This window comes from Heliangelus exortis, chromosome 28 (assembly GCF_036169615.1).
Source record: "Heliangelus exortis chromosome 28, bHelExo1.hap1, whole genome shotgun sequence".
Taxonomy (NCBI): domain Eukaryota; kingdom Metazoa; phylum Chordata; class Aves; order Apodiformes; family Trochilidae; genus Heliangelus; species Heliangelus exortis.
The window spans coordinates 5,306,578-5,329,968 of NC_092449.1; the positions used below are offsets into that span (position 1 = coordinate 5,306,578).

General features: G+C 45.4%; 1 protein-coding gene across 22 annotated transcripts in view; it reads right to left on the reverse strand.

Moving 5' to 3' along the window:
- Nucleotides 1–23,391, reverse strand: part of PTPRS (protein tyrosine phosphatase receptor type S) — a 156,473-nt gene that overhangs the window by 52,655 nt on the left and 80,427 nt on the right. For 14 of the 22 annotated variants that reach the window (XM_071727897.1, XM_071727903.1, XM_071727901.1 and 11 more), the window contains 3 exons: nucleotides 16,619–16,807; nucleotides 9,553–9,570; nucleotides 6,953–7,063 (listed from right to left, as the gene is read on the reverse strand). In XM_071727897.1, coding sequence (XP_071583998.1) covers nucleotides 6,953–7,063; nucleotides 9,553–9,570; nucleotides 16,619–16,807 — 318 coding nt within the window. The remainder of the gene's footprint in view (nucleotides 1–6,952; nucleotides 7,064–9,552; nucleotides 9,571–16,618; nucleotides 16,808–23,391) is intronic. The other 8 variants (XM_071727895.1, XM_071727909.1, XM_071727906.1 and 5 more) reach the window with 1 other exon arrangement.

The following is a 23,391-nucleotide window of genomic DNA, read 5'->3' on the forward strand; positions in this document are numbered from 1 at the left end:
AAAACAAAGAGAACAGCGATGCAAAAGGTGTAAGAGACACAGGCAGGCAGAGATTTCGAGATCAGTACAGCACAGTGTTCCTGCAAAGTGCCCTCTGTAGAGAAATATACATATAGGTATATGCATATATATATATATATAGTTTTGATTTTTTGTTTTGTATTTTTTTGGGGGGGTGGCTTTTTGTATCCATTTCCATTTCCTGATACCCTTGAGAAATCCTTCTGCAGAAACACAGCAAAGTTGTTTGTTTGCTTTGTTTGATTTTGAACTAGAATTTCAGAGCTGAGGACACCCCAGACAGGGACAGGGCACTCCCCCACCCATGGAAGTGCTAACAAAACCCTTCAAAATTATCCCAAAACCCTCCCTCCCTAACTCCAGTGCCTGGAAATCAGCACTGCGGGGGGCAGCTGTACAAACTAGCTGTGGTTCTGCCTCCTTCCTTTTCCATTAAAGACATTTATCAATGCTAGTCTAAAAAGCTATTAAAATTCCTACATTTAAAAATATCAGTGATTGTTTTGACCTTGTGGCTATTTGTTAAATCTACAGTGCAAGTGAAATTATTTCCTTCTAACCTCTAAATGGCATTGAAAGCAAAGTTCCACTTGTCTGTTGAGGGATGGGACTGAGCAACCAGCAGCTCTGGTTTGACAGTCAAATGACACATGAGCCAAACTGAACCCAGGAGCAGGCTACAGGCTAAATTATTTGTTAAATTAGTCACATTTTAATGTGTTTTGAAGCTTTATTTCCTGAGGTCCTTGGCACGCTAGTTCTGCCTTTTCTATGGTTTTTATTTTAATTGATTTCAACTAGTTTTGCTAGTAGGTGTTTAGCCCTGGCCTGTTTTCATTTTGTCTGGCAATGAGTTGAGGTTTTCCAGAAAGTCTTGAAAAAAAGATTTGCAATGTTCTCAGCAGGATCTGGGCTGCAGAACCTGATTTTGGGTGACTAAGCACTGCACTTGACTCCTGCAGCAGAAGAGGCCTAAGCAGGCACAGGGAGTGCTCTGTTAAAAATGCTTCCAGAACCACATAAACCTCCCTGGGCTTGGAAAGAGCAGAGCAACAAGAAGGGGAAAAAGGATTATCCCTGCAGCACCACAACTGCTACTTTTTGTAACTCTTGATAGGGGAGGTTTGAAATCAGGTAAAAGGTTTGAATTCTGGGAAATTCAGCTGTGACAATTTTGTCCTGTACCACCAGCAGCAGCTCTGCAGACTCAGAGGTTGCTGAAGCACAGCCCACCCAGCTTTGGGCTGTGCTGGTTCTTCTTCCTTTCCCTTTTTAACATGGAAGGGCAGGTGGAGAGGCTGAGTGCTCTAGCTGGAGCCAAGCAGCTGGCTATTTGGATCAAAAAAAAAGCCAGGGCTGGAAGCCTGAAGCTTTCAAAATAAAGAGGAGAGCTACAAAGTTTTAAGGAAGCAAACCAGCTGTGGCCGTAGATCCTGGGCACGCAGACATTGGCCCCCTCTGGAGAGCCTGGATTTATTGATTCTTGGAGAAAAGTACCATCAGGTATGAGTGGTTCAACCTGGTTTTCTCCACTGAAGTGGAGCAAGAATCTCAGCCCTTTTGTGCAAGATTCAAGGCCAAAAAAGTTTTGCTTCCATCCTAGCTGAAGCCATCCATGCAGCTCTCTGCTGCCCACAGCCATTCACTTTCTGATCACCTGTGAGACCTGCCAGGCTCCCACACCAACCTCCCCTCTGCTCAGCAAGGAGCTGGGCAAGGAGAGGTGGGGAGCTCCCAAACATCACCTCCAAGAGAGACATCTCGTGATACAGAGGAACCTGTCCCATCCTGCAACCACTTATGGCCCAGAAATGTGACAGTATTTGTGTCCCCAGGGATGCAGAAAAGCATCCAAAGAGGCTTGTGAAAGCCAGGTGAGTTTTATAGATCCTAGAACAATCAGCATCTCCATCTTAAGGCGTGCTGACTTTCCTGCTAGAACATTCTTGAATTGTCTACAGGTGAAATCTGGACAACTGGCTCAGCCCAGAAACTTTTGGACACCCTAAGATGTTGGCAAAACTTCTTTCACTTATGTCTCATCTGCTTTTGTGGGTCTCCATAAATATATTTCTATATTTGACCTTGGAAATTGCCTGTTAGCAGTCTCTTCGTTGTTCTGGACCCTGGAATGATCTATCTGTAACAATACACAAAGCATTAAACAATGATTTCAAGACCATGCCTGTAACTTCTAGCAAATCCTTTTGTGCTCTTTTAGCCAGGTATCAAGTCTCTATTTCCTCACCCAGTGTCATTCCAGGCTGCCTTGACTACATCCAATTTAGCTTTAGTTCATTGCTGGCTATATTATCACTATTTTTATTGGCTCTTAAGGAAGAATTTAATCTTAAAACCTTCTCAGATCACAAGAGATTCTAGCAGCAGTGCAGCTTGGAAATGTTAGAAATACTTTATAAAAGATAAAATAAACAAATAAAAACAATGGTGTGTAAATCCCTTTTTAATTGCATCTAAATCCTGAAACTCCTATTCATGAAGGAAAATGCTGGAATTGGTAGTGACTATCACCTTTTAGTCCTAGGCAGGAGGGAGGTGGGATGGGAACACCTTATTTCAATACTATTCCTTCCCTATTGCTGTTTTTAAATAGAACAAGCCTTTTTTTCCTTCATTTTAAAAAAAATTCTTTAAATAGGGCTGGGGAAAATCTTTTGCCTGTTGTTGGTATCCAGGTTAGAAGAGCCACAGCTGGCCACTTCAGAAAAGACGTTATAAACAGTGCAGCATTTTGGAGTGGTACCCTTGTATCTAGGGGGAGAGGGGGAGAGACTTGAAAGGGGAAGGGGAGAATACCAGCATTGAGGGTCCAAGCACTGAAATCTCAGCATTTTAAGAAAAAGAGAAAGACAGACAGAGAGAAAGAGAGAGATAGAGAAAGAGAGAGACAGATACTGTGTCAATACTGCACTGGATTTCTCAAAAATCACACAGCTTTAATACCTGTACACTAGGAAAGCCACTCCTTTGGTAGATTATTGAGTAGTGAGGACTGATGGACAGAGGGAAATGCATAAACAGGGCAAGGAAGGACATTCAGTTCTGCAAAGGGCAAAAGCACCAAGCACCACTGGTACAACTAACACACTGCAAAAACCCCACCTGTTCACTGTCCCATGTGGCTCACCCACTCGGGGTGCACACATGGGAGGCAACAGATGCTTAATGGGGATAAACAGGGAGATGAGAAGAAGGAAAAGAGGCATTTTCAGCAAGAATACAACTCATCATTTCTTGTTGCTGTTTACAACAGAGAAGCAGCTGCCAGATGTGTCCCAGCAGCCTCTCTCAGTGTTTACCATTGCTGAATTTCTCTCTCCAAGCTCCTTTAGAAGGGAGGGTTGTACCTTCTCTGGACCTGGCTGGGTTTCAAGGTTCACCAACAGTTGAGTGACAGGGAAGAAAGAGGGTAAATGGGGAGAGGCAGAGCCATGAGACCCAGTCACCCTCTGCAGAAGGTGGCTGCCTGCCTGCCCTTCACTTTTGCCACTGCAAGGAGGAGGAATGGACCAAGGGACCTGCCCGGCTCTGCTGATGGCATCTGCCTGATGGGGCCCTCCAGGCAGCTCAAGGGAGGACAATTGGGTGTGATTCAGGAGCACAGCTGGAAGCTTTCTGTCTTTGCCCACAGTGGGCAGAACAGCTCCTGTAGGCAGTGTCTTAGTTGTTACTGGGGGAGACTGGGCAGTTGTGCATCACTGGGGAAGGCCTCCAGAGCAGGGATCAGGGCTTTTCTTTGTGTGCAGGATGTGAAACAAGAGCCACACCTCCAAGAAATATTTAAGTAATAACGTGACCCAGGGTCTGCTCTAACTCTTGGAATGAGACCCTGGCTTCTTACCATCTTTTCCACTTCCCAGGTCCCTCCCTCCCCCCAGAAACAAAGGCTTGTCCCAAATAGCAGGGTTTCCATGGACAGGCGTTAGAGCTGTGTGACTCCTTTCCTCCTGGAGGGATTGAGGAGTTCAGTTACCACCGGGTGGGCAGGAACACTGGCTTCTCACAATGCATTTGGAATAAACTACAGCACAGCATAACCAATCAAACCAGAAACAGGAACTCAAAAGAGAAAGCAAAAAACCCAACAGAACAAAAAAACGGAGAAAGTAAATCCACTTCAAAGAAACCAGAATCATTAAAAAAAAAAAATTAAAATAACTATACATCTTTATATCGAGAAAAAAAATAATTCATAATTAATTTTAAAAGTGGCATGCAAAGAAGATTGTTACATTCTCCTATCATGCATCAGGCCCAATGTCCAAACGGCAAGGTAACCATGACGACAAAAAAGTGCAAGAACTCAGCAACATTACCAAAGGATGCATAGAGAGGCCCACAATGCAACTCAACTCATCTCTGCGAGACCCGGGAACGGGCGGGTCTCGCTCATCTTAAAGATTTCTTGCTTTTTCTCTTTATTGTTTTTTTTTTTAATTATTTATTTTTTTAATTTTTTTTTTCTCTTAAGAATGTAAAAATGTGGGTAAAGAAAGTAAAAAAGAAAAAAACCACACCAACCTTCTCGTAGCTCTGAGGGATGTTAAGGGGGTTTGATGCGGAACACAATGACATGAGGAGAAGAGAAAAATAGGGGAAACACAGAGAGAGTAAAAAAAGGCCTTCTCAAGGCTGTCAGCTGCAAATTGATTTTTTTTTTCTCTTAACCAAAATGAAAAGGAAAAAAAAAAAAAAAAAATGAAGATAGTAACGACCCTCGACCCTCTTTCTTGCCTTCCTACCGTTCCCCCTCCCATCCAGCTAGGTACCTTGTGTTTAAGAACAACCAGAGGTCAGACTGTGAGCAATCCTAATTCAGAATCAGCACCTGGCAGAGGTGCCAACCCCAGAAAGGAGTTCTCACTTCTTGAGGTCCATCTGCTCTCTAGAGAAGGGGGAGCGGAACCCGTGCCTGGCAGAGAAGGTCCCCAGGAGATCCCCAGCTGGAAATCCGCTCCCCCAGCCCGTGCTCCCACCAGCCCCACACCCGGCCCTGCTTCCACTAACTCCACAATGGGACTGAATAAGGAAAAAAGAAATGATTAGAAGAAGAAAAGAAAAGCAAAAAAACCAAACCAAAACATTTCCTTGCAATGTTAAAACTTACAACTCCTATCCCAGGTGCTCTAGAGAGACAAGCATGTTATGGGAGAAACAAGTCAATCGGAAACACAAGAGTGTTCAGGACTCTTTTAAAACAAAACAAAACAGAAAAAAAAAAGGAAAAAAAAAAAAAAAGGGAAGAAAAATGTGCATGAATTTTCCCTCCCACCAAAGCAAACGCATTTCAGAAATTTGTTACCTTTCCACGATATCAACACACAAGAAACAAGAATTAAACAGCATGAAAAGCACCCAAACCAGAGGCCGAGCTTGCTTACACGGTGATTTCTGCACTCTCTCGGCTGGGCAGTGCTGGTTGTGTCCCCAGGCAGCACACACAGGCTAACGGGGACAGAAAGAGGGCTAATCCACCTGGAGCCCAGCCTTATCCAGGTGTGGAGACAAGCAACTCCATGCTTACAACCTTTGTCTCCTGAGGAGTTTCCGAGTGGCCAGAAAGATAGAGGAAATTTAGAAATGAAAGAATCATGAAAAATCCCAACTTTTTTTTTTTTTTTTTTTTCTTTTTTTGTAAAAAAGAGCTCAAAACATTCCAGCTAAGCTGTTTGTGAAAGATTAAGCCCTGAATTAGTATCAGATCCAGATTTTTGTTCCCAGAAAAAAAAAACATTTCAGGGCACAGGTGACAATTTTCCAGCTGGCCACAAAAGGCTATTGAAAAATTTAGCTTGGAAACATTAAATTATTAAAAGCCTTCTCTCCATGTGCATGTGATTTAGTGAGTGTGAGACACAAGAGAGAGAGAAAGAGAGAGAGAAAGGAGTGCACACAGGAGCATGGCTCTGCATTTGACTGCAGAGTTTAACGTGAGTGTAGGTGGGAGGCGCTTCCTCTGTCGATGGGATGGAAATGGGAACAGTTTGCTGGGATGTAACTTTTTCTTTTTTCCTCCCAATGGCATTTTTCTTTTTTTTGGTTGTTGTTTTTTTTTTTTTTTTCCATTATTAAAAAAGTGAGAAGGACCAGCCCTGCTTTCTCATTACCAAAAGGGTTTAGCTGTGGAGAGATATTAAACCAAAGCTACACACAAAATATTAGAGGTCAGAGAGATTAAAAGAACAAAGAAAGCAGAAAGGCTATTGCCCTGCTGGGTGTGAGAACATCGAGGGGGCATCAAGCAGAGGCCAATCCCCCTGTCATCTGTTCCCCATGCTCCATGGGTGAAGGGATCTGTCACTGTGGCAGAGATGTCTGCTGGCCCCCTCCAGCTTTCTGTGAGTCTGTGCCCACGGCCAGCGATCGTGCCCAAGGAACAAGTGACAAAGCACTGCTGGCAAAGGGAAAACCAGCTGGGACTTAGTAGAGAAGTGAGAATGCACCCTCGTGCTGCAATCTGCTAAGATCTGGGGGACAGAGAGCTCAGTGGAGGGGGTTGAGAGGGTCCTCCCCTCCTCTCATCCCCACACCAGCAGAACTGAAACTTTCCAACTTCCAAATAGCTGGGATCCTTCAGGAGAAAAGGGGATTATGGCCTCTTTGCAGCCGAAGCTGTTTATTCCCCATTGGGCTCTGAGGGCTGATGCTGGCAGATCCTTGGGCACCCCACTCTGGGTCCCACTTGACTTCACCATGGGTGACACAGCCACATACGGCTGCTCCCCTCTCCGGGATGAGCCCAGAGGCACCAGCCATGGTGACGAGCTCAGCAAGCACAGCAGCTTCAGCATCCAACCCATTAACACTTCCCCTAAGCTTGGGGACAGGACTGAATCAAAGAGCTGGGGACAAAGGAAAGGCCACGGGAAGGGAGATCTCTGGCAGCGTGGTGAGCCCAGGTGCTCCCTACCTCTCACGTAAAGGTTGGCAGGGGAGGAGTAGCGCACCCCGGCGCTGTTGCTGGCGACGCATTCGTACTTCCCCTGGTCTGTCTCCTCACTGCTCTCGATCTGCAGGCCACCTGGGAGGAGAGAAGAAGAGCGCAGCAGAGCCACCATCATCATCACCATTTTGTCAGGAGAGACAGAAACAGCCTCAGCATTTCGCTTTCTCCTCCCCTCGGTCTCCCGCACGCTGGGACCCTGCCTGGCTGTACCCGCTCTGGAAGTGCTGAGCCCTCTGGAGGATCAGCTCATGGCAGTGCTCAGCATCACAGCTGGACACAAACCCAGCAAGAAGAGAAAATGTAATATCTCCCTCTCCACTGAGTGTTACTCTCCCTACTGAAATCATCAGCCAAAGTACCAACTTGTGTGGCTTCTGCAATGCAGACGTTCTGCACCAGAACTCACAAAATCAACTTCAATAATCCATATTACTGTGATCCCCAGAAATCTATCAAAAGGCAGTTGACTTCCCCTTACTGGATTTGAAGCAGTGACCATAAAAGTTGTCACACACTCCTCAGGATCTCTGGAGCATTTTTATCCCCACTGCCTTTGTTTTGTGCCCAAATATCTGATTTACAGGTAGCTTGCAAGGTAAAAAGCACCCTACTGATAGGGAATATTCCCCGAAGGAAAACCCTGTAAATACTGCATTGGAACTTCAAACTTGCCTGTGGTGGTTACATCTACTGGGCCACAAGGATTAAGATTTTTCTTAAGCCTTAACATTATTGCAGCCTACAAAAATATACCCAGAGCCCATACTAAATGTTCCTGTAAGCAAACATGCCGAGATATGCAGCATGTAATTACATGGAAGAAAATTGCCTCATTTACCTCAGAAGGCTTTATCCCTACAAAATTCCAGTTAAAATACATACTACATAAATAATTCAATAGGCTATCAAATGTTTTATGTATTAGGAGTACAAGATTATACTACAGATATGGACAGAACTCGCATGTGGTAAGAATCTTAACTCCCACCTCTGAAAAAAAAACCACCAGAAAACCAACCCTAAATATGAAAATCAAACAATTCCAGCTCAGCGTTGACAATATCTTAACAAGGAAAAGTGCAAATGATATCAGTGTTGGTTGCAGATACAGCCTCTTCAGGAAGGAAAAACCACCGTGTTCAGATGAGGACACGGAGCTCATGTTCCCCCGTGTGCAGGGGGGAGAAAGGATGCGGCGTGGGAAGACGTGAGGCTGGGAGAGTATTTGTGAGAGGGATGGGGTGTAAGAGTGAGATCCCACCAGTATCCACTGTGGCTGGTAGCTCCCAAAGGCAGAACATAGAATTAAAAACTCAAAAAAAAAAAAAAAAAAAATGCCCCACACGAGCCACTAAACCAAACTAGACCAAACTAGATTCATTTCGAGAAGATCTGTGTTTTTTTCAGCCTAACAGGAATTAGAAACCAAACAGAGTGGAGCTTCACACTGAGCCCCCAGCTGAGCATATTTCATACTGAATTACAGCTCGAGCATGCTCTGTCATTGGTAGAGAGCTGGTCAGTGAGTTTTCCTAGAAATTTCTGTTTATTTGGGCAAATCCACTGGTTCCAGGCTTTTTTTTTTTTTTTTTTTGCACAGCTCACAAGCATTGCTTCTCTGAACATTATCAAGGGGAAATGAATCCACACTGCAGAGCAGGAGCAGATCCATGAACTGTAGGCAGGCAGCTTTGCCAGGGGAGTAAGGACTCACCCCTTTCATCTTGATCACTGCAGCTTTGCTGATGAATGCAACAGTGGAAATTATACTGTAGTCAGTGAGTTTTCAGCACTTGTCAGGAGCCAATAAAGATGATGTGTGAAAAAGTAAATCTCACCTACAGCACCTCCTGTTGCTTTTACCAGCAGAGAATTATGGACTTAGAAACTTGCCAGTGTAGATAAAACCAAAGCAGGGTCTTCCAAGGGGTGCATCCCCAGTTCTCGTTGAATTTCAAGGACAGATTATGGTCTAGAAGCTTTTTGACTCCATTAAAGAGATAGTGCAGAAGCTACTTACCACAGGTATCCTTCCTAGGAAAACCTAGGGGTAAGAGAGTGGGGAGAAGGGGAAAGAAGGCTCTGAAGCCAAACAAATGAGTACACTGGGATGGTAGGTGCTGAAGATCTGACTAACAAAGCACCAGAAAACTTTCACCACCATCAGTGGCTCGGGAGCACTTTGCACCAATGAAGAGAAGGTATTAAGTATTTACCAAGCTTTGATAGCATCTAATGCTTAAGATAAACTTCAGTTCTTCACAGTCCTGGAGAGATTAGCTCTTAAAACTCTGCCATAAATCTCAGGCAGTACAGCCTGAGACGTTCTTGGAGTAACAGTATCAGTGTTACCAAGTGCACCCAGCAAACAAAAAGGGGCATTATAACCATATATAAAATAAAGACAGGTATAAAAAAGAAATATCCAGAAGTGAAGCAGGACAAGAAAACAAAACAACGACAACAACAACAATCTATATTGAGCACAGGTCAATGAAACAGGAACTGAGTGGAGAGAGAAGTGTTTGGAGAGTGGGTGAGTGAGTGAGCTGGGGGTGTCTTACCTCGGATCGGTGTACCTTCTGCAAAGAAAACAAAGAAAATAAGTGAAAAGACTGTAAAACCCCAAACACCTGGACTGCCCGTGGGAAAAGGACCTGAGCCAAGGAAGACAGTTCCCAGTAGGAAACTTCCTGCTCTACCTCAGGTGATAGGGACAGAATGAAGAGGGCTCAGGGTGCTCAGGGAGGGGATGCCCTTTTTAAAGCAGTCCAATTCAGGTGGCTGTTTCCAGAGCCTGCATTGCACTTGGCTGGAAAAGTCTTATGATTAGCTCCATTTTGTTGCTAAGAATTCTTTAAGTTCAAGCTCTTGCCTAACATTACTGTTTGCTACTTGCAGAGCATATGATGAACCTGCATTTATCCTGATCACTCCTGGGGAAAAGGGTTGGCAGTATGGCCAGGTTAGCCCAGAGAGGGAAAGGGACATCCAAGTACCTTGCACCACATGTTGCAGGTTTGATCCTCACCTTCACTAGCAAATTCCCCAGTTAGAAACTTCACTTACTGGTACAGATATGCAGGGAATTCAATGTGTCTTTATCAGGACCTTCAGTGGCTCAGCACAGAGACTGAAGCCTGATGCTCTGCACTGAAGAAGGCCAGGATACTATCTAGAGAAAGGGCTACCTCAAGCCCTGCTTTGGAAGCCTCCTAGGGAGGCTCCTGCCAGTGCAGGAGGGGCTGCATGGAGAGAGAAGAGTCCTGCTACACCACCCTGTTGACTGCATCTCCCTTAGGTTATTTTTATTCAACTCCCCCTGCAGCTGTCCAGTGCCTAACCTGAGTCCTCTGCCTAGGCAGGTCTCCTAGATGAGGGGAAGTGACACTGTGGTTGGTAAAATTACTGCCCCCTCATTTGACCTCCTGAGGTTGGAACCATCTTCCTTTGAAAAGACAGCAGGTCCTTTTGCTCACAGTGGCATTCAAATTCGTCACACAGCTTATCAAAGAAGGGATTTTGGTTGCTTGGTTTTTACCCCAATCCTGAGAACAGGGCAGATTCCGCACTGACAAGTGTGGCCTCTTCCTAGGGAGGAGAGTGAGAGCTTCTCTGCTGTCATTCTGCAGCACGTCCCAGCCAGGCCTTGAGTAGCACAATTCTGGGATAAATATCAGCCTTACCCTCTCTCCTCTCCCCCACTGAGGTACAGTAGCATTACCTCCACTATACAGATGGGGAAACTGAGGCAGAGGTGAAGCAACTTGCCCAAGGTCACAGAGGAAACTCCGTGGCAGAGGCAGAAACAGAAGTCAAAGCCTCCTGCATGCCAATCTTCTGCCTTAACCACCAGAAAACCCCTTCCCTCCTTATCCTCCAGCCCTGCTTGTCCTTGTGCTGCGGTTCAATCCTCCATTTTCAGGATAGAAGGTAAAAATTTAGAGATACTGATTACAGTTCACCTTTATTTTTCAAAGGAGATGAGAGAAGAGAGGCATTATAGTGTTAGGATATTAGATTCTAGTTATACTCAGCTTCTAGTTAAGAGGTTAGGCTATTTGCTAGAGAAAAGTTAGCATCTAGTTAGGGTTAGGAACTAGCTAAGGTTAATAAAGCAGGCTGGTTAGCTCTCAGGACAAAGGTTGGAGAGACAGCACTTGAAAAGAGAGAGGTGGGGAGAGCGTGGACTTGGGCAGAGCTCCACACAGGAGATGGGCAGGAAGGTTTAAAAAGCGAGCGAGAGAGACTAAGCAGCAAAGGGTTATAGTTCAACTCAGTGGAAATAAAAACAGCCTCTGATACATCCTTCTGTCTCAAAACTGGAGTGAAAATCTGCCATCTGTGGCACAAATCTGGAACAAGGCTAATGGGAAGAGGAGGGGAAGAGACCCCAACATCACCCACCACTACAAAGCTTCTTTGGCCTTGGCTAAGCCTGGCAATTTCCTGCAAAGGTTCCCTCTAATTGACAGGAGAGAAAGGCTGGAAGTGAGAGCTATGTAAGCACAGATCCAACAGCAGCCATTACCTTCTTGTGTCATTGCAGGTTAGGTATTCCCTGTTCCCTCTAAGCATCAGCATTGCCCCTGGAAATTGGCTGTCAGCAGCTCTTGGAGACAGTGCTCCTGGAGAGCAAAGCCAAGCAATGCCACCTTGGTCTTTCCAGCTCTAACTCTGGCACACAGGACAGAGAGGGGAGGAGCAAAATGTGTTTTGCAAGCTGCCCCTCACCAGGGGTGGAGGGGACAGAATTTGAGTCAAAATGAGATCAAGTAACTTGCAAGGAAAGAGCAGCAGTTTGGAGGGCAGCAGGGACACAGATGGTAGATTTTCACTACTGGAGTTTCACATCTAACCAGCTTCATGTTGAATACAGGGGGGCAGCAGGGTGGTGCTAGAGGAAGATTTGAAAGAAATTAATTTTTCTGAAATAATTCTGACAGGTTCTGTAAGATGTGATAGAGGCTGATGGTGGTGGAGGGGAGGTACCTGTGTGAAATAGCTGCCTTGCCTGGCACCCTGACAGTGCATGAGGTCCACAACTCTCCAGGGCAGAATATTGGCATCAGCTTTGCAGGAAAGCTAAGGAAGAACTCACACTGGCTGCTGACTTTCTGAGTGAAAAGCTGGTTTTGAGATGCCATGTGCAAACTATTCCTGTGCCTTCCACAGCCTTCCAGGATCTGTAAGTCTGCCTATTGAGGGCAAATTTTGAGGCTGCATGAGCCCAGATGGCCAGATGAGTCTTTAGCAGCAGAAGCAAAGGCAGCTTAGAGGACTTGCTCCTGGATTAAAAAGGACCAGGGGGGTGCCAGGCAGAACACCATGTGCAGGTGTCCCCCTCTGTCACAGAAGATGGGATCTGCTCTTCCACCAACCCTTCCTCTGACTTCCCCCCCAAGCAAGCTGCCTACAGATTCTCCAAGCCTTGAAAAACAGGGAGAGGAGGAAAAGTCCCCATTTCCATGGTAATGACACAAAACACATCCCCACCTTCTGTCAGGGCACGTGTGAGAACATGTGTGTGCTGTGCTCCTCTCCTGAGGGCTGGAGAGAGCTTTCTCTTCTAAACAAGAAGGCAACCATCAAGGGTCTTCTGCAATTTTAACAGGCTGGATCCTGGCTGACAGCTGCAATTGCTACATCTCTAATAACAAAAGGGGACTTGGCACAGGGAGGAAATGGGATGTGAGCCCTGCAAACAGGCTCCTGGCTTCTCAGGGGACCAGAGATGATCTTGGAGTGGGGGGGGGGAAAATCTTTTCCTTTGCTCAACCCTTTCCCACAGCCTATGACCTGTGATTTACAGCTTCAATTTGAAACTGCTGCACCCCCAACCTCTCCCTTCTGAAAACACCAATAACCCTGTTAGATGTGAAACTCCAAGACCTGCAGGTGTGAACACAATTATCACAGCTCCAGGATACAAGCTATTGTGTAATTGGGGAATTCCAGGACAACTGTTGCTAAGTTACAAAAAAAAAAAAAAAAATCTATCCAATGTTAGGAGGTTCATATTTAGCTGTTATCTCTTTATACAGATAGATTAATTAGGATGATTATTCTTATTTTTGTAGCCTGCAATACCCCTGCAGAAATTCATTAAGAGGGCAGAATATCCCTACTGAAGGAGTTAGTAGAAGAAATGCATAGCATGCCTCTCAATAAGCTGTTACAAAGGAATTAGTTTAAAGGGCAAGGGTTACAAATCTGGACATTAGCAGGTTTGGGGTTTTTTTGTTTGACTTTTTTTTTAATTGAACAAACTTACCAAATGTCTCTGAATGTTAAAAAAAGTGAAAAGGAAAAAAAAAAGAAAAAAGTAAGTTTGTTATAGCCAGTTATTAAGCAAACAGAAGACAACACACAAGACACAAAAGGTTTTAGTGTTTCTATGATGTAAGAAGGTGGCTGCAGGCTGCCTGCCTTCATCCCCCCTAGATGGCACGGCTGAGCAAAGGACATTGGCTTCTGCTTTAATGTCCTGAGACTGCTTGCATTGGGGTTTAGCAGAAATAATCCATTTCTCTTCCACCACCAAGACCACTTAAACTCTTAGACAAGCTGGGTCTTGTCATGTTCCTGCATGCTGAAGGGAAGCAGAAGCCTAGCAGAGGTTCTTCCCCCTTTCCTCTGACTGACAATTCAGCTTTTCATTCAGTCAAAACCCCAAAGCATTAAGATTTCCAATTGCTTGGAAAGTTCATCTGGAGATGGAAAGGAGGAGAAATACTGGATAGAGAGAAGTCACTGTGGTTAATGACATATCACCAATTATACTGAAGACCCAGAGCATAAATGGGTCCCTGGGATGATGTGAATATAATGACCATGGTCTCAGAGGTCCATTTCTATTGCCAGCACAACATTCAGTTTTAATATAAATGAGAACCAAATCTGGACACAGCTACCCAATTCTGCAGAGCTCTGTGTATGACATTTCACTTGTCCCTTTTAATGAGCTGATTTGCATGTTTGCCACTAACTCATATATTGATATAAATTCAGTTCTTAACACCCTCCATAATAAAGCAGCATGGCTGCTATCCTGATGACTTTATCTCTAAGGCAGAACCTGGGTGACTGTCCTGTCCTGCTGCTCTCTCAGCCTGTCCCTGTCCCAGCCTCCATGAGGTAAGGTAACTCCCAGCCAAGTCTTTATGAGAGCACAGTCTCTGGCTTACATTTTAAGTCTGTTAGCAATGAAGTTGTGATTTAGTCCCCAGGTCACTCCTCCTCCCTGTTTCCAAAGGGCTTGCCAAACACCCCTTCCTTGGCTTTAGTTGTTAAACCCCAAGAACCTGGGCTGGAGTCACAGTGATGACCTGCAGGTGAGAGCCACTGAAGCTCATTAGCAGTGTCCTGAAGCATCCAAAGCCCTATTGTGTGCTAGTGCCACACTTCCAGCAGCAAAGTTTGTTTTCTGGAAAGATAAATGTATTAAATTAAGTTCTGACTTTAGCAGCACTCGTGTCATCGGCGCTCAAACAGCGTCACCTTGCACATCATGGCCAGGGTACAAATGCTTGAATCTGCTCTGCCTTAGTCCTAAACCAAACTCCTTTCCACTAACTAAAATCCTGACACAACACAGAGGACCCCAATGTAATATGCTTTGCATTCTCACAGCCCTTTGCATCACAGAATGTGCAAGTTTTGAATGGCTGGAGAAGCAGGTGGCACAGGGAAGTCCTGAGTGCCCAGGACTCTGCACTCCCTTTCATACAAGTCAGAGGTTTCCACCCCTGAGGACAACAGGGATGCTTCAGGGTTTCACCAGTTTACTAATTCAAAGCAGGTGTAAATGAGATTAATTCTCAGAAGGTATCTTCTGATTCATCAGAGAGGCCAAGGGTTCACTCTGAGGCAAACCAGTTCACTGGAATAAAAATGCAGCACTCAGGTGGTGGTAAGGAAAACACCAGATCAAAGCCAGTTGAAAGAGTAGAAAGGCATTCTAGCAAGATGATGAATTTATTAAAAATCATCTGCCTGGGCATTACTCACACTTCAGATCATGGTCACAGAGCACGATATAATTCTAGTTTACCTCTCATTATTTATGCTGAGTGATTTTTTTTTTTTTCTCTTATTTGCATTTGCCTCAGCTGTTATGATAAAACTGGGAGGTCAACCTCATCTGTGTTCACAGGATTCAATAATCCATTCCAGCTCAACAAAGCAGTCTAAGTACCTGCTTGTAAGTTTGCTTCACTGAATAAGGATGCGTTTATGCAGGTGTGTAACAGCTACACTGAACCACAGCTCTACTCAATCTTTTTGCTGGTGGCCACAGAAGGAAAAAAATCTTTATATAGAATTTTTGCCAGACAGGACAAGAGAAAAACCAGGTGGTTATATTCTCTGATGTTCTGACCCAGCATTACAGCTGTCAGAGCTTATTTCTTCAGAGCTTGGAGAAGGTGCCTGGCTGACTTGTAAAATGTCTGATACAGGCAGAGCAACCCCAGTTGCTTTATTGAAGCCTCTGCCTTCCCTTTGCCTACAACAATGCCATTCTTTCACCAAAAAACCCAACCAACCAACCAAACAAAAAAAAGGACTCATAAAAATGCTTCATCTCTCTTAGCTAAAGGAATGCTCTGAGTAGCTGAAGTGACACTGGTGCTTGCTAGATCCAACCACACAGACAACGTTATCTCTAAGCTGGGTCAAAGCAGTATTTGAAAAGGATTATTTCTCAAGTCACTTTTTGTCAAAAGGTAAAATTTCTGCAGCTTGTTCTGCTTTTGCAGCTATCCACAGAAGTGCTTTATCAGTAGTATTAAAAAATAAATACACCTGTGCCCTCCTTGCCTACATTCTCACGGTGAACTGGCAGATTTAACAAGAATAAAACCAGCTCCTGAAATGTGAATATTAAGAGATGCCACGTTGACACACACACAAAAAAACCCAACAAACATAAACAACAGAGACAGATGGACAAGCAGATGGGGAAAGACAGAAAACTGACAAGAGCCACAGAGCTGGGGTACATCTGTTCATGAAGATCCACTCCATGGCAGTGCCACTGAGCACCAAGGGGTCACTCCAGAATGCTCCCAACTGCTCTCCAGTGATGCCTGCAGGGACTTGAAGCCAGAGAGATCCTGCAAGAACTGTTCTTCAATACCAGCTTGGAGAGGCTCAATTTACACCAACACGTATCAACTGTAAGAGGTTACCTGAGCTGTGGACCCTACACCAGGGGTGTGTGGCCTAAGAAGCCATATCTGCCATAGCAGTTTCCTTTCTTCCTTACCCTGTTCTTGGTCTGAGGAGGAAACCCTTCATCCCCATCCAGTCCCGTTTCCCCCAAGCTGTAAAAGCACTGTTATCCAGTGAACTACTTAGAGTGTCTCCTGGATGGGAACCAGCTCCCCTGCTGTGATTCCCTTCATGTCAATTAGGCAGCAGGAAGGCCAGGAGGATAGGCTGGAGGAGAAAATACTCCAGTACTCCCTGGGTAAGAACATCAGTTCTAAAATCAAAGAAAAGCTTATGGCCCATTCCACACCAGTGGGGGCTGTCCCTCTCAGCCCTCTCTTTTGCTTCAGAAACTTCTGAACAGTCTCATGGCTCTATTTAGGTCTCAATTCCTCCAGTCTCACACAGAACCCTTACCTGATCTCAGTTGTTTTATTCTCCCATTGCTTGTGCTGGGGTCGACAGGCAGGAAATCTTTAAACCAAGTGATCTCTGGGTCTGGGTTCCCACTGGCTGCACAGAGCATCGTGGCTGTTCGTGTCCTCTCCACCACTTTCAGCTGGGGCCCCATGTCGATGTTTGGGAAGCCAGGAGGTAACTGGTCCTCTGGTGGCAGAGAACAAAGGATGAGTGGTTAACAGGGGCAGCTGACAGAGCTGGTCACTGGACTGCACCAAAGAAAGCATCAGGCAGCCTAATGGTGCTGCCCAGTGCACTGTGCAATTCAATTTAAAATAAGGTTCCAGTAAAGGGATGGGAGGTGGGTTGTGAAAACACATTATACAGTAAAATTTATCAGCTTGTCCACTTTGTGTGACTATTTTGCACTTAAATACCCATCTCTTAAACAATCTGTTAAAATCTTGCATTCCACAAGAAGATTCCACATTTAAATACAATCTGTTAAACCCTTTAGGATGCAGGAATAGTCATTCCCAAGTTTTTCCAGGTCTTGCACCAAATGCCTGTCAGGTAAGTGACTCGTACTTATTTGTTTTTACAGCAGAAGCTCTAAGTACATATGGCAAAGATTCCTCCATGCAGAGCACAGACTACAGAGTCACATTTAAAAGGAGCAGCTCATCTTTCCCCCCCAAACCCCACAACACAGAACCAACTGCACAAGAGACCTCATGAAAACCATGTGAAAAGGCCTGTCAAAGACACAGTGGAAACTAGAAGAGAAAGGAGAGGAAAATATAATCCAGCTGGAGTTACCAGAGGGGACACACATAACAACAACAAGCCAACTGCTGACAGACAGGGTGTGATTTTTAGATTTATTAATTCAGAGTGCTGCTGTCCTAGAATAAGAGAGGCATGGCACCAGCACCCAGAAGACAGGCTCAGCTGGGCACACTGCTTCCTTGCAATCTTGCTTTTCCTTCACTAATGAGGGTGAGGAGGGCAATCCTAAACCACGCTGACTGATCTCTGAGAACTCATACAAAACCTCAGTGCTTCCCCCACCATCTTTGTCATGACCTTCTAACTTCTGGTAAAGAGATGACTTCTTCTGCTGGCTGGTACATTTCAGGAAGATGCAAATTTCCCCCCCCCCCAGAGGAAAATCAGCCTTTGGGAAGAGGACTTGGACACCAGGGTGAGATTTTATAGGGATTCTCTGTCATTTCAAATGGGCATGTTGAGGAATCACAGCTTGGGAATCTATGTTACTGAATCCATCCCAAAAGCAGGGGAGGGAATAGAAGGAAAAGAACACAAAGGATTTTTAAAAGGTGGGATTTAAAAAAAGGAAAAATACATCTCAATTAGCCCCCCACTGAAACTACTGAGAGCTCTCACAACTTCAGAAGAGATGGGCTGGAAACCTTTGCCTTGGTTGGGAAACACCCCTGCCAACTGCAGCCACAGCAGGAGCTCATTTCCTCCTGCTGGCACATCCTGTACCAGAAGTGATGGAGCCAAACTGCACAGGGCTGAACCCGGAGACAGTGGAAGAGAAGAGAAACCCAATAACCTTGCCATGGAGGGTGTCTTTTCCTGCAGGAGCAAGACAGAATTGCCAAATCCCAGGGCTGCTCTACAGGTGCTCCAAACACACACGACTTGCTAAGAGCTCTTCTGTACTGCTGTACCTCATGCTCAGCTTCTAGAAATTTGAAGTTCATGAAGGCAGAGGTGAAGGTTTGCCTGGTGCTCTGATATCCAAGGCCAAAAACTTGTCCAAGACTGTTTTTTTTAGCAGTGCAGTTACCACACAGAAGAAAGGGTTTAAATGCCTCAACTGTGTGTTTAAAAATGTGCATTGTTTCCTTCCTCTGGAGAGGTATAAAGGATCTATTGTGACTCACTGGAGAATGGAATGTATGAACCACACCTCTCCTGCTGTATCAAAGGAATGTGACCACGAACAAAAACATGGCCCATTTTATAACTGCTGAAGTAATACAGATCTCCTAGTATGGACAGACTTACAGATGTATCAAGGCCCAGTCTGAAGGTCCTGTAAACCAATACACTGCATTCTGACCAGGAACACAGCCAGCTTTAACCAGGGCCTGAACCAAACCCTTTCCCTCTCAGCTCACCAGGCTGTGCTTGGGCACTGCAAGAGCCCCCAGCCAGCCCATGTGCGCTTCCACATCCCTCCTGCTGCAAAAAACCCCAGCCCCCTCCAAGAGAGCTGAGGATGGAGGGGCCCTGGGAATTGCTTTGCCTTTGTGGAGCTCTCAGCCAGGCTTTTAAGGTCTTCTCTTTCCTTTCTGCTGTTTAACAGGCGGGGCTGGGTTGTTAAGGAGCTGCTGCTGCATTGGCTGCAGATGACATCATTATTGATCCCTGATTTTAGCTGCTTCCCTGGCGATGCTGCTTCCACCTGGCTTCAACCCCTGGTCCCATCATTTCATGAAGCAATGAATCCCCAGCCAGCAGAGCCCTCCTGACTGGCAGGGCACACACGTGGGTGATGGGGGAGGCCTTGCTCTAACTGTTAGGACCGAGTGCTTCTGATGAAACAAAAATGTTCATCTTGCAGCACAATGTGCAAGAATTCCTCAGAGTTTAATTAAAACAACTGTGACGAGAGGCGTGATCAGATTTGAGGATCAGATGAGCAGAGGGAGGCATCTCTGAACATCACATATTGCACTGATTCAAGGGCTCAGACTTCCTTCCTGCCAGGAAAGTGAAACTGCCTTCATCCCCTAACAATTGGATTCCCTGCAATAATGCAATTACAACCTCAATTCAATCCCCACAAGACATGCAACACAGATGCCCTGCCACCCTCCTCCATCAATCCCCGAACACCAGCCCAAACCTGTCACCATATAAATCAATAAGGAAGGGTTTGGATTGGCAATTCTCCTTGCAAGAACCAAAGAGCCAAGATGCCAGCTGCAGGTGCTTCAAGGGCACATCTGGGCAGCCTCCTGCTGGTGAAAATCACGTTGGCTTAGGCAGGGAAATGATTTCACATGTTGCATTTGCCATAGAAACAGAAGAGCCCAAATACCTCACACACACCTGTGCTGAGACTAAGTTGTTCAAAAGCCTCCCTTGAAAAAAAATGGGGAATTATCTCAAGGCCACTGAACAGAGCAGGGTGAGAAAGAGGAGGGGAAGAGCGATGGGGAGAGACAGGGAGAAAGGAGCAGAGCACTTCAGCATTCATTTCTAATAAATCTGACTCTGTGCTGAGGGGCACACCTCAAAGCAACCCGGGCACGTGTGGTGACTCACAGAGGGTCAGGCACAAAGAGCAAGGGACACCAGGTACAGCAATGGGAGAGCTCGGCCCTCACTGCCTCCGTGGTGCTCTAGAAGGTTGCAGCTCTGTGTTTAGATAATGAGCTGTGCTGGAAATGAGGATGATAAAGAAAGCTAAAGCTGGTATTGCTGCTGCTCCTTTTCCCGCAGGGTGTGCACAGTTGTTTAATAATTTAGAGGAGAAGGAGGGTGTGAGCATGTACAGATGCACAATCTATTGAATGCAGAAAGCCATGCTGAGGATGCTGCTGAAGTGAAGAAAAGGAGGAATTTCTCACTCTTCTCTGGAGATATGTGGCCCAGCACAGACACTGGTTGGCCTCTAGGCAGTCAACTATCTTCACTTCCAGGTGGAATAACCAAGAACACAGAGATGAAGGAGCTTAAGTGGCACTAGTTCCAAGCACAACAGGGACCAAAATCATCACTCTGAAAGTTAACCCTGTTGTTCTCATGTTTATGAACCCAGCAGGTATCCTGGCATTAGGCACCTTGTGGAATCACATCAACTAATTCTTTCCAGCAATGTGTATGTACCTGTGTCTTAGTTAACTCTTCATTCACAGCCAAAGACTATTTTAATACATGCCAGGAGGCTTAAGAATATGCTGTGCCTGTTGATTCCATTTATTTTCATCTGAAAGTTTTGCTACTACAACAGTAATAGCCTAACAATGTTTTTAAATTTTTGCAGGTTTATGGACAGCAAATACACATTTTGTTATATATATCTATGTGTGTTGGTAAGAGTGCAGGTAATACACTGCCTTCCCCACATGACTGTATCCCTATGTAACCTCCTCATAAAGGCATCTGAGTTAAAATCACTCTGACATTATTCATCAGCTACAGAACTAATCTGCTTTCAGCCTGGCCTGATTTTCAGGTCACTACAAGAAAAGCAAAACCAAGTTTGAAGAAAGACTGCCAAGAATTTTTCAAGTGGCAAGGTAACATTTCAGAGGGGCCAACTTCTCTTTAAGATGTGCTCCTGGGGGACTCAACTGAGCATCCAGGACTGATTTTTGTTTACCTTTTTGCTGAGCTATAGCCAACAATAAAAAAAAAAAATCAACAAAGCAGCAGGGATCTTGTTAGAACTTTAATACATGCCCACACCAGATGTCCTCTTGGAGCAGGAAACGTGTGAGGAAAATTTCAGGCCAGAATTATTAGAGAACTGTATGAGCATTTCATAAAAAGAAATCAACAGGGAATCACTAGAAAAAGAAGCTCTGAAACAATGTCCATAGCAACTTCAACCACACTCCAGCAGTAAGTACCCCAGACTTTACTAACAGTCTTCCTCTATTTTCCAGAGTGCTGTAATCACCAGAAAAAGACAGCATGAGCCAGCATGCAGCAAGTGATAAGATACATCAGGACACAGTAAATTTTGTTCCATTACATTTAACTGGACCAAAGGCTGGTTTTTATGGGACCCTGTTGCACTTACTAACAACTCACAAAGGGTAACCTCCACAGAACTCTCAATCAGCCTCAAAAGAGCAAAAAACTACGTCAATCTGGCTCCTGCCTGAAATTCAGACTGTCTCCCAGCCCAGGCAAAAGTTGCAGTAAAGCTCCCCTGTGCTCTCAGCCCACTCAGCTGCTGATGGCACAGGACAATCCTTCACATCATGAGCATCTCTGTCTCAGGCTACTAAAGAAGTACAGAGAAAGTATAATCTGTAGACAGGAAGGAATAATAGCAGTATGTGGATCTTTCCGGGGAGTGTGGAGCCCAGAGAAATCACACCAACTGGGAGCTGAGGTGTCTGTCCCAACCAGCTTCCTTTCTGCCAGAATCAGAATGCAAAATTACTGCAGCTGGAGTCAACAATAACTGGAAAATGCTTCCCCAAACTGCTTTCTTTCCTTTTCTTTGAGCTCTGCAGGAATCAGTTTTGCAGGCACTATGTCTAACCAGCTGTGGAAAGAACAGCAAGTCTCCACAGCCCTATCACAATGCAGATCCCTTGAGAAGGCAAGCAGGAAGGACAAACAAACCAGCAGAGATGGTGTTAAGAGACTCTGTGTCAGTTGAACAGTGTCCACCACAAGCTATGCTTCTCAGAAGCTCCCTAAGGTTTTCTCTCCTGCAGCTTCCTGTTTTTAAGTGAATGCTTGTGAATTTCTATCAGGAGCAAAAAGGAGTTTGGTCTCCAATCCCTCCAGCAGCTGCACCTGGTAATGTATTTTTCTTCCTTCTGTTCATGAGACTGTCTCCAGTAGGGTTGAGGAAACCCAGTAACCGTTCACATGTGTGGAGCATGAAAGCACACACAGGTATGTGTAACTCTGATCACAACACCCCAGCAAACAGGCTGCAGAGTTACTACAAAGCCCACCCTGGGAAGTCTGTGACAGCTGGGGCCCAGGTTGCCATACTCCCCAGCACACCAAGGTAACAGCTTCTGCAAATGACAGCTCACATTCACTGCCAAGCTGGGGAGCAGCCCCCACCTTTATGCTGAGCTCTGGAAGTGAGAGAAGAGAGACAGAAAGGAGGAGGAGGCCTTGCAAGGAAAGAGAGAAAAGACAAACAGGAGAGTGGGTGAATCAGGGAGGAAAGAGGGAGAGGAACAGGTGCCAGTATGCTAACTTTGTTGTCGTGGAGGCTCATGGATTTGTGCTTTTAACTTTCCCACCACTTAAAAATGTCTAAAAAGAGGAGACAAGCTTTGCTGTGTGAAAAATGAAGGATGGAGTAACTTCAGCTGAGCAGGGATGGGGATGGTATGCTAGGAAAGCTGCTTCATGGAAGCTCTTCAACATCACCTTGGTCCAGGCCTGCAGCTCACTTCTGCTCCCCCAAATTTCATTAACTCGGTACCACAGCTGCCCCCAAGGAGTTACCAAAGCTCCTGAACAGGGTCCTGAGAGGCAAACAGGAGCATCTGTGAATGCAGCACAACTCAGGAGCAAAGGACACAGTAATCATCTTCTGTGGGATCAGCAAAGTGCATAATTAGTCAGACAGTAGGAAGATGTAGCTCCTGCTCTGTCATCTGTCTCTCTAGCTGACATGTGTATGATGCCAACACCAGAAGGAAGAGCTGCAAAAAGATATTCACAAAGACCCCTGGTCCCTCAGGTAGCTCAGCTTGTCATTGCCCATACACTGCAGCTTTCTTTGGGAGGACAGTGTCTGGAAAATGCTGTCAGAATCCAGGGGATTTGAGGGCAGCAGCTAGAGGACAACCTCCTCTCTCTTGCCACTCCTCAGAGCTAAATATAAGGGGCAGAAATTTTGAATATGATTGCAGGGACATTTCTCCCAAACTCTCAGAGCTCCTGAGGGAATGAGTGTGGAGAACAAGGTTCCCAGCCCTCTGGGAAGCCACAGCCAGGCATCCTCTGGTTGATAAGAGCTGTTCCACTCTCCTGACAGAAACATCCCACCACATACTGCTAACAGAAGGTTAAATGCCATGCCAGGCAAAGAAGCTACACAA